Here is a 16,813-nt window from a genome sequence, read left to right as displayed (position 1 = left end):
CCATATGTCATGGCACACATACATACAGTCATTCATTCATACACACACATACACTCACTCATACAAGGTAAGCTAATTAAATGAAACAACAAAGACAAAATGGCCCCAGAAGTGCTGCATACATGGGGAGTGCTCAGTAAACTGTTAGCTTTTGCTCTCTCTGCCTTTGTTGAATTGGTGTTCCTGAGTTCCCAGGGCTTCCCAGCAGAAAGTGAGCAGATGTGGGTCTTAAGATTCGAGTGCTTCCTTTCTCTGAGTTGATTTCCGGAGTGGGGAGTCCTTTCCTGTGTGTGTGTGTGTGTGTCTGTGTGTGTTGTATAACTGCAAGTTTGCATGAGAGTTTGCATGTGTGTGAGTACACACACGTGCAGTTGTGTGTACATGTGTGCTTGTATGTTTGTGGAGGTCAGAAGCTGATATCAGGTGTCTTTCTTGGTTTCTTTCCAACAACACACACACACACACACACACACACACACACACACACACACACACAAATGTTGAGCCTGGGTCTCTCACTTGAACTCAGAGCTTGATGACTTTGTTAGTTTAGATTGTACATGGGCCACAAAACCTAGCTGGTATTTTTTTGTGGGTCCTGAGGATTCAACTCCAGTTCTTGTGCTTGCAGGCAAGCTCTTTACCAGCTGAGCGGCTCCCCAGTCTCGCCAGTGGACCTTTGCTACTGCAAAGGAAAACAGCGTCTTAGAGACCGGGTTAAAAGGAAAGATATAAACTCAGGCTAAGCTCCAGCCTGGAACTCCTGCTCCTTCTGTTTCTAACTCCAAGGTGCTGGCTTCACAGACATGTGGGTCTGCTGGTGGAGGTGGAACCCAGGGCTTTTTGACTACTAAGCAAGCATGCTGACAACTGAGGCTAAGCCCAAGCTCTCTGTTGAGCTCTTTTGAAAGTAGTCAGGCTTCAGCCACACAACAGGAAAGCTGGAAAAAAGAGTTGGGAAGTAGAAAACACCCTTGTTGAGAATAAAAAGCTCTCTCTCTCTCTCTCTCTCTCTCTCTCTCTCTCTCTCTCTCTCTCTCTCTCTCTCTGTGCGTGTGTGTGTGTGCGCGCGCACGCGTGTTTGAAAAGTTATGCCTGACACTATGCTTTCTGGGCAGAAATGTTTAGAAAACAATGACTTATATACTGGATAGTCCGCGGGTCCACTAAAGCCACACCTTCTACCTTCCTGAGCTGCCCCAGGAAGAACACAACTTTCCCAGAGACAAGGCTGTGATTAGAAACCCCCCAAAGCAGCTGTGTATACCTGGTTTCTGTGCCTGTTGCCCCGTCCCACCCTTTGTCTTCCTCAGCCATGCACAGAAAAACAGACGAGTGATTTTCTCACATGCACAGGCTCCTCAGATGCTGTGACCTTTATGTACGGATAGAGGCAGGAGTTTTAATAATGCCTTTAAAAAAATCTTGTGTTTGTAATGTACATGTGTATATGTAGTCATGTACGTGTGTGATGTGTGTTAGTGTAGTGTATATGTTGTGATCCATGTATGATGTGTGTTAGTGTATGGTTTCTGTATGATCATGTGTGTGCTGTAGTCCTTGAGGACTGTATTAGGTCCTGGAGGAACCTGGAGAAAGCAACTGAAGAAAGGAAAGGCTTATTCTGAATCACAGGTCCAAGCTTGTCTATCGTGTCCATCGTGTCTGGGAGTCACAGTGGCAGAAGCATGAGACGGTTGGTCACATTGCACACAGTTAGGAAGCTTAGGAATCAGAGAGATGAATGCTTGTGTTCAATTTGCTTTTTTCTTTAAAAAATTGTAAGTATGTATGTGTGTATATGCCACGGCATATGTATGGAGGTCAGAAGACTCTTCCATCATGTGGGTTCCAGGAATTGGAATCAGGCCATCAGACCTATCAGCGTGCACCTTTAGCCAATGAGCCATCTTTTTTCCTTCCTTCCTTCCTTCCTTCCTTCCTTCCTTCCTTCCTTCCTTCCTTCCTTCCTTCCTTCCTTCCTTCCTTTCTTTCTTTCTTTCTTTCTTTCTTTCTTTCTTTCTTTCTTTCTTTCTTTAAATTTATTTATTTATTATATGTAAGTACACTGTAGCTGTCTTCAGACACCCCAGAAGAGGGCATCAGATCTCATTACGGGTGGTTGTGAGCCACCATGTGGTTGCTAGGATTTGAACTCAGGACCTCCGGAAGAGCAGTCAGTGCTCTTAACCACTGAGCCATCTTTCCAGCCCGCCACTGAGCCATCTTAGGTCTCTGTTTCTTCCTTTTTATTCAGTTCAGGATCCCAGCCCATGGAATGGTATCATCCATGATTGGGGTGGGTCTCCCTACTTCCATTAACTTAATTTAGAAAATCTCTCATAAACATGCCCATAGATTTGTCTCCAAAGTGATTCCATCTCCTGTCAGGTTGACAATCTAAAACATCAGCAGGACCAAGAACGGACCACAGAAGGACCACCAAGAGATGACAGTTACTTAGGAATGTCATGATAGTATTTCACCAAAAGAAGAGAGCATTAGGCAGACAGATGAATGGACAGGATGCTCATTCTAGGCTACAAAGAGCCCACAGAAGCTCTGGGGAGGGAACATATGGGCCGACCAATGGGAGTTTGAAAAGTTATGTGAAGAAGAGGACGTCTGGAGCTGGGCTGTTGAAGGGTGAGTAGGGATTTTCCCAACAGCAACTCGGAAGTGACGGTGAGCTTGTAACCTAGCAAGTGCTGATGTTAGTCTAAACAAGGAACCGTACCATCGATCATTCACAAGTCTTGTCTCTGTGTCCCTTCAGTGACTGTCCCTTCTGCCGAATCTGCCACGAGGGAGCAAATGGGGAGAACTTGCTGTCCCCATGTGGCTGCACGGGCACACTGGGAGCTGTGCACAAGAGCTGCCTGGAGAAATGGCTGTCTTCCTCCAACACCAGCTACTGTGAGCTGTGTCACACTGAGTTTGCAGTGGAAAAGCGGCCCCGACCTCTCACAGAGGTATATTGCTTGGGGGAGACTGGACATCCTGAGGAGGAAGGGCAATTTGAGGACAGATGTAGCAGCTACCCAGGTCAGCTGGAAAGCGGATTATGTCCCCGCCAATGCTGGGAGGGATTTGCTGATATGTGGGAACCCAAGTGGTCAGAGGCTGCAGGTCTGCAAGCCCCTCCCTGCCATGCCCCTCTCCTCTGCTATTGTTTTGGTTTGTTTTTGAAACAGATTCTCAAGTGTGCTAGGCTGTCCTCAAGTAGCTTTTTTGTTTGTTTGTTTGTTTGTTTGTTTTTGGTTTTTCGAGACAAGGTTTCTCTGTATAGCCCTGGCTGTCCTAGAACTCACTTTGTAGACCAGGCTGGCCTCGAACTCAGAAATCTGCCTGCCTCTGCCTCCCAAGTGCTGGGATTAAAGGTGTGCCTGGCTCCTCAAGTAGCTTTTAGCTGAAGATGACTTTCCAACTCCTGATCATCCAGCCTCCACTTTGCAAGTGCTGGGATTACAGGCATCTCTGATTTATGCTGTTCTAGCAGTGAACCTAGGGCTTCATGTATGCTAGGCTAGCCCTCTATTAACTGAGTCATAATCCCAGTCCTAACCAACAACCACTTTTAATATTGCTGCTTTCTTCCTGTCTCTGGTTCCTGTTATGAGTACAAGCATGTGTCACCATGCTGGGCTGGTTTTGGTTTTTTTTTTTTTTTTTTTTTTTTTTTTGTAAGTAGATTGTTGTTCTATCTCACGGAGGCCTGGAACTCAGGGTTAGGTTAAGGAGATCCTCTTACACAGGGCTTGACCCCTAGGGCTACCATTGATAGTTCTTTATTATATTTTTGAGACATGGTCTCTTGTAGCTTAAAAATTGCTTTATAACAGACTGTCTTTAAAGTCCTAATCCTGGGATTAATAAGTATACCACCATGCCTAGGTTTTTATTTGTTTACATCTGTCTGTCTATCTATCTATCTATCTATCTATCTATCTATCTATCTATCTATCTATCTATCTAAGACAAGGTTGCATCATGTAACCCTGCTAGCTTGGAACTTGCTATGCAGACCAAGCTGGCTTTGAACTATCTGTGAGCCTCATGCTCCAGCTATCACACAGTTGTTGGGAGTAGTTTTTTTTTTTAAACTTTCTTTTAGATTTATTTATTTTATGTATGTGAGTACACTGTCCATCTTTTCAGACACACTAGAAGAGGGTTCTTAACTGCTGAGCCATTTCTTTAGTCCCTGGGGATATTTTTGAGACAGGTTCTCTCAAAGTAGCTCTAGAACTGGTCTAGAAATCTCTATGAAGACAAGGCTAGGCTCACAGAGATTTGCCTTCCTCTGCTTCCTGAGGGCTGGAATTAAAGATACGGTCTACCATGCCATCTTCTTGTTTCGTTTTAAAATACCTTTTTTTTTTTTTTTTTTTTTTTTTTTTTTGGTTTTTCGAGACAGGGTTTCTCTGTGTAGCCCTGGCTGTCCTGGAACTCACTTTGTAGACCAGGTTGGCCTCGAACTCAGAAATCCGCCTGCCTCTGCCTCCTGAGTGCTGGAATTAAAGGCGTGTACCACCACGCCCGGCTCTAAAATACTTTTTAAAAAATTAAATTACATGTATGTATGTGCATTTCTCTGTGTGTGTGTTTGTCTCTCTGTCTCTCTCTGTCTCTGTCTCTCTGTGTGTGTGTGTGTGTGTGTGTGTGTGTGTGTGTGTGTGTGTGTGTGTGTGTGAGACACATGTGCCATGGCATATGAGTGTATTTATAGGACAGCATGCAGAAGTTAGTTATCTCATGTGGGACCTGGGATTAAACTCAACTTGTCAGACTTGGTGCTTGGCAAGTGCCTTTACCTGCTGAGTCATCTACCATCCATCTATCTATCTATCTATCTATCTATCTATCTATCTATCTATCTATCTATCTTTCTTTCTCTCTCTCTCTCTCTCTCTCTCTCTCTCTCTCTCTCTCTCTCTCTCTCCCTCCCTCCCTCCCTCCCTCCCTCCCTCCCTCCGTCCTTCCCTCCCTCCCTCCACCTACCTATCTACCTACCTACCTACCTACCTACCTACCTATCTATCATCTACATATCTCCCTGTTATAGGCCCAGTTGACCCAAAGCTTGGAATCCTCCTGTCCCAGCCTTTTCTGGTTGCTGGGGTTAGTTACCAATAGATGCTACCAAGATCAGATCACCAAGTATTTCTTTGAGCACCTCTGGTGTGCCCAGTGTTTTGTCAAGTGCTGGTCCCAGTCACCAAGACTGGCTAGTTAGTAGGAATAATTATGAGAGTGTCTTAGTTCCTGTTTTGTTTGTTGTGATAAAATACCCTGACAAAAACAAGTTAAGCCTGGAGGTGGTGGCATACACCTTTAATTCCAGCACTTGGGAGGCAGATGCAGGCGGATTTCTGAGTTCCAGGACACCCAGGGCTATACAGAGAAACCCTGTCTCGAAAAAACAAAAAAAAACCAAACAAACAAACAAAAAAAAGAACAAGTTAAATAGGAAGAAAGACATCGTTATGGCTCAGAACTCCAGGTCACACTCCATCTCTTAAGTAAAGTCTTAGTGGTAGGGACTATCTGTCTCAAACAAGATGGCTGGTGACATTGTTTCATAGTTCAGAAGTGGAGAGGGAGCAACACCAGTGCTCATAGCTCTCCTTTTACTGTCCAGGCTAGGCTAGCCTATGAGATGGTGCCACCCATCAGTTCCCAGTTAGAGTCTTCTTACTTCAGTTAATATAATTAAGAGCATCCCTCACAGGCAGGTCTACAGGCCACCCTGATCCTGACAGTTCTTCCTTGATACTCTGATCCCCTGTGATTCCAGATTCTGTCAGATTGACTATTAACACTAAACATCACAGGGCTGGAGAAAAGGCTCAGTGGTTAAGAGTATTGACTACTCTTCCAGAGGACCCAGGTTCAATTCCAGGCACCCACATGGCAACTCACATCTGTTTGTCACTCTAGTTCCAGGGGATCTGGCACCCTCCCACAGATATACATAGAGGTAAAACACTAATGCATATAAAAATTAATTAATTTTAAAAACCTCGCTAAACATCACAGAGGGAAATAAATGTTGCAGGAGTGGGATTTGTGCAGGGCAACACGTGGAGCTCCTAAGAGAAGACTTAGGAGCTGGGAGATAGCTCAATGGATAAAGTGCTTGCCATAGAAGCACAAGGGTCTGAGTTCAAATCCCCAGAACCCACATAAAGACAGGTATAGCCTATTTGTGTAATTCCTAATGCAAGATGGGAGGTATAGACATAATCCGTGGAAACACACTGGCCAGCCATCCTGGTGTACACAAGAGGAAGACATCTCAGAGTGGGGGGTGAGGATTGATTGAGTTTGTCCACTGAACTCCACTTGTATGTTGTGGTACATGCTTTCCTGTACTCACACACCAACACACACATGCACAAAGATTGCAATTGTGTGAGTGAGGGAGAGACTTTGGCTGAGTGTGAATCCCCAAGTTGAGATCTGAGGTGACAGTCAGGAATTTAGAATGCCTAGGGAAAAGATAGTCTTGGCAGAGAGTACAGCACGTGCAAAGGTCCGGAGGCCAGGAGGAGCTTGTACAAAGCCCTGAGATCAATCTGTAGAATCCCAGCACTTGATAGGTAGAATCAAGAGGATTAGAAGTTAACGGTCATCCTTGGCTACATAGGGAGTTTGAAGCCAGTCTAGGCTGCAGGATACCTGTTGTGTAACACTATTCTTGGGGATATTCGAACAAACATATGAGATGTTTTGAACAAAAAACTGAGTGGTTAAAGTGCTTGCCATGTAAGCATGAACAGCACTGGGCTAAACTGTGCAGAACAGTATCCAGTCCTGGGACCAGAAAGTACTGCCTAGATCAGTCAAGGCTACTATAGGTCACTTGGGAGACCTAAATAAAACCTCCAGCCCACCTGGGAGCTGGGCTCCAAGGAGACAGTGAGTGGGACCAGAATCTGCATAAACTATCTCCTACCCTTGTCCCAGACCTCAGTGTGCCAGTTTAAAAGGCACTACCACAAACCCTTTGTGATGTTCCTGCTGTCAGTAGTGCTGTCTTCTTACCCACTCCTCCTGTCCATTCTACAAGGTCTTTAGCTCCCTAGCTATCTTCCCCATTTACAAAGATTATATTTTCCTGTGTGTGTGCATGTGTGTATATGCGCACACATGTATGATACAGCACACATGTGGAGGTTAGAGGATGGCTTGCAGGGAGTTGCTTCTCTCCCACCTTTATGTGGGTTCTGGGGGTTGAAGTCAGGTCATCAACCTTGTGTGGCAAGTGCCATCTTGCTGGCCCTAACTTTCCCTGCTAGCACTCGAGAACAGGGACCCTTTCTGCTAACTTCCCTAGATTTTTTTTTTAAATGAACCATGCTTGTTTCTCTTGGTCTATCATCTCTGTGAGTCTGTCAGTATGGTGACAAAGGGAGCTATAACTCTTATCCACAGTGCTTTGCTGGTTGTGATGGGGTACACAGGTAGTATGCTGAACAGTCAGAGACAGAAGGGTCACAGAGTCAAGGCCAGCCTGGTCTGTACCTTGGGCCTGGGGTCTGTGGTTCATCTGGCATATGACCTAACATACACAAAGCCCTGGATCTGATACTTAGCACTTTATAAAACTCTTCATGGTACCACACGACTATAGTCCCAGCACTGAGGAGGTGGTGCAGTGGGAATCAGAAGTTCAAGACCAGTATTGTCTATATTGTTGAGTTCAAGTTCAACTTAGGCTACATGAAACCCTGTCTTGAAAAAAAAAAAAGCTTGGGAATAGAGTGGTTTTGATTTTGAGAATTCCGGGAGGGGCGGTTGGAATGTTTAATGAATAACAGAGGTGTATATATACCTTATACTCTCCTCCTAAGGTAGGTTTATAAAAATATATTACTTTAGTTAATTAGTTTCTAGTATTGCTGGAACCCACGGCCTCGCTCACACTAGGCAAGAACTCTTTCACTGAGTGTCTTGGAGTCAACATACATGGTCAGATCTTTCTTTTTCTCTCTTTCCCTCCTTCTGGAAGGAAATGGCTCAGCATCGAGATCACTTACTGGTTTTTTGAGGACTGAAGTCCAATTCCCAGCACCCACATCAGTCTATTCACAACCACCTGTAAGCCTAGCTCCTGAAGGGACTGACTCCTTCATCTGGCCTTCACGGCCACCTTACTTACCTCATACACACACACACACACGCACGCGCACGCGCACGCGCACGCGCACGCGCACACGCACACGCACACACATGTAAAAAATTCAGTGTCAGTCTTAGTTTCTTTCCTATTGCTGTGATCAGACACCGTGACCAAGGCGAGTTTATTGGGAGCTTATGGTTTTAGAGGGTGAGTCTGTGGTCATCACGACAGGGAGCATAGCAGCAGACAGGCAGGCAGGCATAGCTGTATTTGAAACCTTATATTTTACCTGAAAATAGGATATAGAGAACGACTAACTGGAAATGATGTGTGGTGACATATCTCCTCCAACTAGGCCACACCACCTAATTCTTCCCTAGCAGTGTCATCAGCTGGGGACGAAGTTTTCAACTATAGGGGCATACGTAGGGCATCTTTACTCAAGCCACCACTTTCTACCTCTGCCTGCTGAGGAAGGTTCTCACATATTCTAGGAGGACCTCAGACCTAAAGAGGCTGGCCTTGAACTCATTGAACTCATGATGCTTATTCCTACATCTCTCAGGTATTGGGATTATAGGATTACATCACCACCTCCTCTGTTTCTTTCTTTTCTAGGGTGATATTAGTAATTGAACTTAGGGCCTCATTCATGCCAGGCAAGTGCTGAACCATTAAATTATACCCTAGATATAATATTTTAAATACTTTTGAGCTGGGCATTGGACCATACTTTCAGCACTTGGAAGCACAAGGGCCAGAAGTTCAAGGCCCACTTGGATTGCATGAGACTCTGTGTGAGAAAACAGGCACCCACGACAGTGGTAATGATGATGATGATAAATGATACACACACACACACATACACACATACACACACACACACACACACACACACACACACACACACACACACATACACACACACACACACACACACAGAGTTTCACAGTGTGGAATTTTCTACTGTACCACAGTGGTACACCTTTAATCCCAGCACTGGGGGGCAGAGGCAGGAGGATCTCTGTGAGTTCCAAGGCCAGCCTCGTCTATATACCAAGTTCCAGGACAGTCAGGACCACATAGAGAGATACTCAGAAACAAAGAGACAAAGAATTTATTTTTATTTCCTATTTAGGTATATGTATGTATGTTCACTCGGGTGCAGGTGCTGAGAGGCAGGTAGAAGACATGGGATCTCCTGGAGCTGGAGTTACAGGTGGTTGGTTATGAGCCCTTAACGTAGATGATGGGAACTGAACTCCAGTCCTTTGGAAGTAGCAACTGCAATTAACTTCTGGCCCAGCTCTCCAGTCCCCCTTTCCCCATTATGCTCTGTTTTAGAGTTTCAGATTGTTAGAACATTTTGGATTATAGAGTTTTAGGGTAGGAATAGTCAGTCTGTTCTTGCTATGGGAATTTGCATGAATGAATTAACTCTTCTTTTATTTTGATGCCCCCATTTGCACATCAGAAAAATGGGGACAAGCACTCAGCAGACTCCTTTCATTAATAGAAATATGGAGATCTAGGCTTACAGTCTGCCCCCCATTCCCTATCCATTCTGCAGCACCCATCCACATAACCCCTCTCTGTCATCTGCATCTCTACAGTGGCTAAAGGACCCAGGGCCGCGCACTGAGAAGCGAACACTGTGCTGTGACATGGTGTGCTTTGTGTTCATCACACCACTGGCTGCCATCTCAGGCTGGCTTTGCCTGCGAGGGGCCCAGGACCACCTCCGTCTGCATAGCCGGCTGGAAGCTGTAGGTCTCATTGCCCTCACCATCGCCCTCTTTACCATCTATGTGCTCTGGACACTGGTGAGTGGGTAAAGCCCATGTGGGTGGGCTCAGCTGGAATCCCTAGGCTGTGTATGAGTGTAGCTTCTGCTGGAAGTGGTCCCCTCAGCTTCCTGTTGTTCCAGGTTGACATTGTAACACAGGTCCAGGGATGCATCCAGCCAGTAGTGAGCCTTTTGTTTCAAGGGCACAAGAACATTTAATCACTGTGGGTCAGTTGGGAAGAAGGAAGACAGATCAGTAAAAGGCTGAAGCTAAGAAGACATTGGGAGTGAAGTGGAACAGATATATATTAAGAAACTGAGGGTAGGGCTGGAGAGAGAGCTCAGTGGTTAAGAGCACTGACTGCTCTTTCAGAGGTCGTGAGTTCAAATCCCAGCAACCACATGGTGACTCACAACTATCTGTAATGAGATCCATATGTCCTTCTCTGGTGTGTCTGAAGACAGCTACCATGTACTCATATAAATTAAAATAAATAAATTGAAAAAAAAGAAAGAAAGAAAGAAACTGAGGGTAGGTGAAACATCTTAGCAGTAAAGTAGCTGGCCCTGAGTTTGACTCCCTGGACCTATGTGGTGGAAGGTGAGAGCTGATTCCAGGTTGCCATCTGTCCTAACATAAGGGTGCCATGGGGTATGCTGCCATGGAAATAACTAAATAAATGTAGCAAAAGTATAGATTAAAAATCTTCCAAAAAATTATGAGCCCTCACCTCTCTCTGCTGAACTGTTGGCTTCTGATAGACTCCAGAGAAGGGGAGACTTTGTCTTTCTTCAGTTGTGTATCCACAGCTGGGCCCACTAGGTTCTGGTGTGTACCAGAATCCTTGGCCACACAGAGTAAAACAAAAGCCATGACTATGGGGAAAGGCTTTGTAGGGAGGGAGGGTTTGATGAGGTTAGGGGTGGTGTTGAAAATGAGCGGGAGTGAGAGCAATTAGAATGTATATATGCATAAATGAAATTGTGAAAGAGACATTAAATTAATATAAAAAGTTAAGAAAGACACACAGAAAGAAAGAAATCTGGCCAGAATGTAGCTCGGGTGGTGGAATCCTTACCCAGTTTTGCTTAGTGGTGTCTTAAGTACTGGCAGTGTTTGCACAACAAGGATGTGATGTAGTCTTCAAGATACATTCCCATCACAAAGGGACACATTTTAAAATACATACATTGCATGAAAACATATGTACTGCTTGTTTTATCCTTTGCTAATATCCTTTCAAAAGAAAAGAGGTCGCTCTGGAGAACACGAGTTGATTGTGTGGCTGTACTGTATTTATTTAGTCAATTCCTTTATGACATACTCTGAGACTTTTGGTAATGTGTGTGATTTTCACCTGTTACAAATAGTGTTTTGGGCCACTACCAATGAAGTTCTTCCTTGCTTCTTTTTCCCTCTTTCCCTCCCCCTCTCTCTTCCTTCCTTCTCTTCTCTTCCTGTGGTGCTGAGGACTGAATCTAGAGACTTGAGCATTCTAAGTAAGTGCTTTACCATGGACTTCGTCCCTAGCACTCAGAGAGCATTTTATATGTTCATTAAGTCTATGGGTGCAGATGTGCACATGTATACATATATGTGGAGGCCAGAGAGAGCCCAATATTGGGTGTCTTCCTCAATCACTGTTTATCTTATTTGTGTATTTCGTTATTATATTCATTGATTTTGTATGTGTATGTGTGTACATATATGAGCCATGGTATGTACATGGAGGTTAGAGCACAGCTTTAGGAAGTATGTTCTTTCCTTCTGCTATAAGGGTTCTGGGAATTGAACTTGGGTCTTGAAGTGGGTCAACTACCCTTATCCCCTGAGCCATTTCTCCAGCTCATCCACTTAAAAAAATTAAAAAAAAATTTTTTTTTGAGATGTAACCTGGAACTTATGCAGACCAGATCTGCACTTGTTTGTTTTCTCTCTCTATGTGTATTGGTTAGATGACAGCTTACAGAAGTTGATGGTCCCCTTTCCCGCTCTATAGTTCATGGTTGTCGGGCTTGGTAGCCTTTACTTACTGAGCCATCTGGCCAACATTCCACTTGTTATTTGAGACAGTCTCTCTCCGTACCTGGAGCCTACTGTTTTGTCTAGACTGGCTGAGCAGGGATCTCTAGAAATCTGCCTGTCTCTGACCTGAAGCACTGGTGTTACATATACATTGTACAAAGCACAGCTTTTTTTAATGCAAACTTTGGGGGTCTGAATTCAGATCTTCACACTCTCATGGCAGATACTTTATCAACTGAGCCATTTCCCTAGTCCCCTTGCTCACTTCCCTTTTTGAGACAGGGTCTCATGTAGGCCCTCACACTTGCTGGGTAGCCAGGATGGTCTTGAATTCCTGGTCCTCATATCTCTACTTCTAACGGCTGAGATATTACCACATCTGGCTTATGTACTAGTGTACATTTTTTATTACTCCTCTGTTCTCCACCTGTTTGTCCCGCTCTCTTCCAACACCCCTGGTGACCACCCATCTTTTTATTGTCTCCATAGTTTTTCCTCCTCTGAAATGTCACATACTCGAAGTTGTACAGTGTGACAGCATGCAGCCTATTAAGTTTTCTCCATGCCTTCTTGTGGCTTGATGGCCCACTTTTGTTGTTGTTCCATACTGAGTATTGAATCCATGGATCTCATATTCTAAGCAATCATGAGCTCATTCCCAGCCCTGTTTCTATATTGTTATTTTAAGACAGTACCTAAGTTTCTCAGACAGGTCTTGAACTCACTCTGTAGTCCTGGCAGACCTTGTCCAGTCTTAGTTTTCTGAGTAACTGGATTTACGCAGTTAATCAGGTTACATTCCTACAGTACCAGATGGACTCTTTTTAATGGTTCCACCAACCACATGCTGGACAAGCACTTTACCACTGATTTGCAGCTCCAGCTCTCACTTTGTGTGTGTGTGTGTGTAAGAGTGTTGTGTGTGTGTCTGTATGTGTGAATGATAGTGTCTTAGTTAAGGTTTTACTGCTGTAAACATTAGACACTGTGACCAAAGGCAAGTCTTATAAATGACATTATTTAACTGGGGCTGGCTTACAAGTTCAGAGGTTCAGTCCATTACCCTCAAGGCATGAATGTGGCAGCATCCAAGCAGGCATGGTGCAGGAGGAGCTGAGAGTTCTACATCTTCATCTGAAAGCTGTTGACAGAGTACTGGCTTCCAGGCAGATCTTAAATCCACACCCACATACCTACCCCAACAGGTCCACACCTTCTGATAGTGCCACTCCCTGGGCTGAGCATATACAAATCATCACAGGTGTGTGTGTGTGTGTGTGTGTGTGTGTGTGTGTTTGTTTTTGTGTGTAGGAGGGTATATATGTAGGTATATGTGTGTGTACACATGTGAGTGCTACCAGCCATCTAATCCTAGCAATTCTCTTATCTCTACCTCCCTCTCGTCCCCAGTTTTGGGGTTACAGGTATGGTACAGGGTCTTGCTCAGCTTTTTACATGGATGCTGGGGATTTGAACTTATGCCCTCAAGCAAGTTCTCTTACCCATTGAGCCATCTTCCCAGTCCAGTAAATGCACCATCATTTTTATCCTCTTACCTAAGAAGAGACACCTTGGTTGCTTCCAGGTTGGGCAATTTTGTGATTGGTTGGGGTTAAATAATCCCAAGAGACTGTTAAGGCTCCATTCTCATCAACTGTTAGAGTCATGCTCCCTCCTGGGATCAAGGTGGTAGATCCCTCATGTTTACAGGACTCGGAGCGTATCAGAGTATCCTCAGAGGACCGAATGGGTGAGTGTATGCATAGTATTCAGGAAATGCCCAGAGGTGGCACTGCTTCTAGGTTTGGCCCATGACAAATGCCAGGGCTCCCTTTCCTCCCCAGGGTGGAGGCCTGTCTCTACCTCCCCACCCACTGCAGGACTGCCCCCGCAGGTCTCTTTCCGATACCATTGCCAGCTGTACTCGGAATGGAGGAAGACAAATCAGAAAGTCCGCCTGAAGATTCGGGAAGCAGATGGCTCCGAGGATCCACATCACTCCTTGCTGGCTACTGGACTCTTAAAAAAGGTGGCAGAGGAGACCCCTGTGTGAAGGCCTGGCTGGCAGGGCTCAGAGGTAGTAGACAGACCAGAGTCAGATGGCAATGCAGCTGGCATTTGGAAAGATGGAGGCTGCCTGACTTTTCATGCACAGCTATGATGCTTCTCAGGCCCGTAGCCACAGCCAGCAGAGCCTGCTCTGTGATCCCGTGTGAACATATTTTCAAGGGTTTTGTTTTGCACATTGTTGTATATGACAAGCACAGATGGACAGATTTGAGCTTTGGATGGAGTAGGCACCTCTGTCTCATTTTGAGATCTGTTTGACACCTTTTGCACAGCAGCTTTAGCGCTGGTGTCAAGGGCGCCCGTTGGACTAGAAGGTTCCAGCAAGCTTCTTGCGTTACTCTGCACCTAGCTGGCTTGCTTTACTGGCACTCTTGACTTATAATCTTATAAAGTTGCACTGCATTTCAAAAACCCACCCCTGAATGAATAAAAGGAGCCCTTGCTGGCTAATATGGACGCATCAGTTATGTTTCTAAGCTGTTCCAAGCGAGTGATTCTGTGGGGGCACAAAGTCTAAAATGCTTGGCTTGTTCTGTGGGGACTGTATGAAGCTTCTTTTCTTCTCTTCTCTTATTGCTATGATAAAGGACCTGAAGTGGAGGGACAGAGATGGCTCAGGGGTGAAGAGCACTGGCTACTCGAGAAAAGGACTGGGGTTTAATTCCTAGTGCTCTTCACAGCTTGTAACGGTCTCCAACTCCAGCTTCAGGGGATCCAGTGCCTCTTTAGGCTCCCATAGACGCTGCTCACATATGGTGCAATACATAAGTGCAGGCAAGATACTCATACACATAAAATACAGTTTTTTTTTAAAAAAAGTAACTTAGCCCTGGGACTAAACCACCACTCAAAGAAAACACGTGGTGGGACTCATGGCTCCAGCTGCATATGTAGCAGAGGATGGCCTAGTGGGTCATCAATGGGAGGAGAGGCCCTTGGTCATGTGAAGGTTCTATGCCCCGGTATAGGGGAATGCCAAGACCAGGAAGCAGGAGTGGGTGGGTTGGGGAGCAGGGGTAGGCGGGAAGGGGATAGGGGATTTTTGGAGAGGAAACTAGGAAAGGGAATAACATTTGAAATGTAAATAAAGCAAATATCTAATTTAAAAAAGTAATGTAAGGGAGAAAGCACTTAGTTTTAGCTCACAGCTACAGGTACAGCCCCTCATGGTAGGGAAATCAAGGCATAATTAAGTTGGGTATTTCTATATCAATCAGTACAATCAAGATGATCCCCATAGTCATCCCCCGAGAGGTTCATCTCACAGGGGACTCTAGATTCTGTCAAGTTGACAGTTAAATCTAACCAGCATGGAAGCCTAAAGAAAAAATAAAGTCAGAGTTGTTGTTTTTGTATTTTTTTTTTTAAATAAAGACTAGGATTCAGGACCTTGGGAGACAACTCAGTAGTTAGAGGGCTTGCTACACAAACATGAAAATTTCCCATCTCTATAACCTATATAGATCAGTAGTGTGTGTGTTTCTGTCCTCTAGGAAATCCTAGTAGCAAGCTGGCTAGCTAAACTAACCATATGGGCAAAGCTCTAAGTACAGTTGAGACACCTTGCCTTAATGTATAAGGGGGAGAAGATGAGTGAAGACACCAACATTAGCCTCTGGCCTCTGCATGCACATGCACAGGTTTGAACAGGCATGCACTTGCACATATATGAGGGAAAAAAATAAAAGAACAAGAAATGAGGTTAGCTTATTTTTTATTATCATGTTAAAATGTATAATAATAATAATAACTATTATTATTATTATTATTGTTATTTTGCTGGAAGAGGTCAGAAGAAACCTTACTAGTAGAGCAGAGTCTCTCCTACCTTCATGTGGGCTCCAGGGATCACACTCAGGCTATCAGGTTTGCACAAGTGCTCTCATCCATTGACAACCCACCCCCCACCCCCGCCACTGGCCTGGGCAGGATTTATGGTGAATGATCTTTTAAAAATATTTTGTAAAGATTTTATTCTTGTGTAAAAGTGTTTTGTTTTCCCTGCATATAAGTGAGTGTTCCATGTGTATGCAGTGCTCAAGGAAGCCAGAAGAGGCCAAGAGATTCCTTGGAACTAGATGGAGTTAGAGATGGTTGTTAGTTGACATGTGGCTGCTAGAAACAAAACCTCTGTCTTCTAGAAGAACAGCAAGTGCTTTTAACCACTGAATCATCTCTCTGGCTACAATAAATGATTTTTTAAAAGTTATATTAAGCTGGGTATGGTGGCGCACGCCTTTAATCCCAGCACTCGGGAGGCAGAGGCAGGCAGATTTCTGAGTTCAAGGCCGGCCTGGTCTACAAAGTAAGTTTCAGGACAGCCAGGGCTATACAGAGAAACCCTGTCTCGAAAAAAAACCAAAAAAAAAAAAAAAAAAAAAAAACCACCAAAAACCAAAACAAACAAACAAAAAAGTTATTTTAGCTGGTGATATAGTTCAGTGATTGAATATTTGAATAACAAAGACAAAGTTCTGGGTTAGATTCCCAGGATCATTAAATAAATTAAGTTTTTAATATAATTTTAGTGCACACATACACAGAAACACACACACAGTCTCTGAGTAGCTCTGGCAGGCTAGAATTCAAAGAGATCCTCTTGCTTCTGTCTTCTGAGTGCTGTAATTACTAAAGGTATGCATCACCATGCCTGGCAATACATATATTCTCTCTGTCTCTCTCTCTGTCTCTCTCCCTATGTATATAATATATATATGTTATTTATATATACATATATATTTTTAAATGCTACTGGGGATTGAATTTGAGCTTCACATAGTCTAGGTAAATGATCTACCATGGAGTG

General features: G+C 44.4%; 1 protein-coding gene across 4 annotated transcripts in view; it reads left to right on the top strand.

Moving 5' to 3' along the window:
- Nucleotides 1-16,813, top strand: part of Marchf2 (membrane associated ring-CH-type finger 2) — a 32,986-nt gene that overhangs the window by 12,693 nt on the left and 3,480 nt on the right. For 2 of the 4 annotated variants that reach the window (NR_045522.1, NM_145486.5), the window contains exons 3-5: nt 2,777-2,972; nt 9,739-9,948; nt 13,832-13,966. Coding sequence is in view for 2 of the 4 variants with exons in the window: in NM_145486.5 (NP_663461.2) it covers nt 2,777-2,972; nt 9,739-9,948; nt 13,832-13,966 (541 nt within the window). In the remaining 2 variants the exon portion in view is untranslated. Of the gene's footprint in view, nt 1-2,776; nt 2,973-9,738; nt 9,949-13,831; nt 14,481-16,813 lie in introns of those variants that run through there. The other 2 variants (NM_001252480.1, NR_045523.1) reach the window with 2 other exon arrangements.

This window comes from Mus musculus, chromosome 17 (genome assembly GCF_000001635.26).
Source record: "Mus musculus strain C57BL/6J chromosome 17, GRCm38.p6 C57BL/6J".
Lineage (NCBI taxonomy): Eukaryota > Metazoa > Chordata > Mammalia > Rodentia > Muridae > Mus > Mus musculus.
This window is presented reverse-complemented; position numbering and strand designations above follow the sequence as displayed.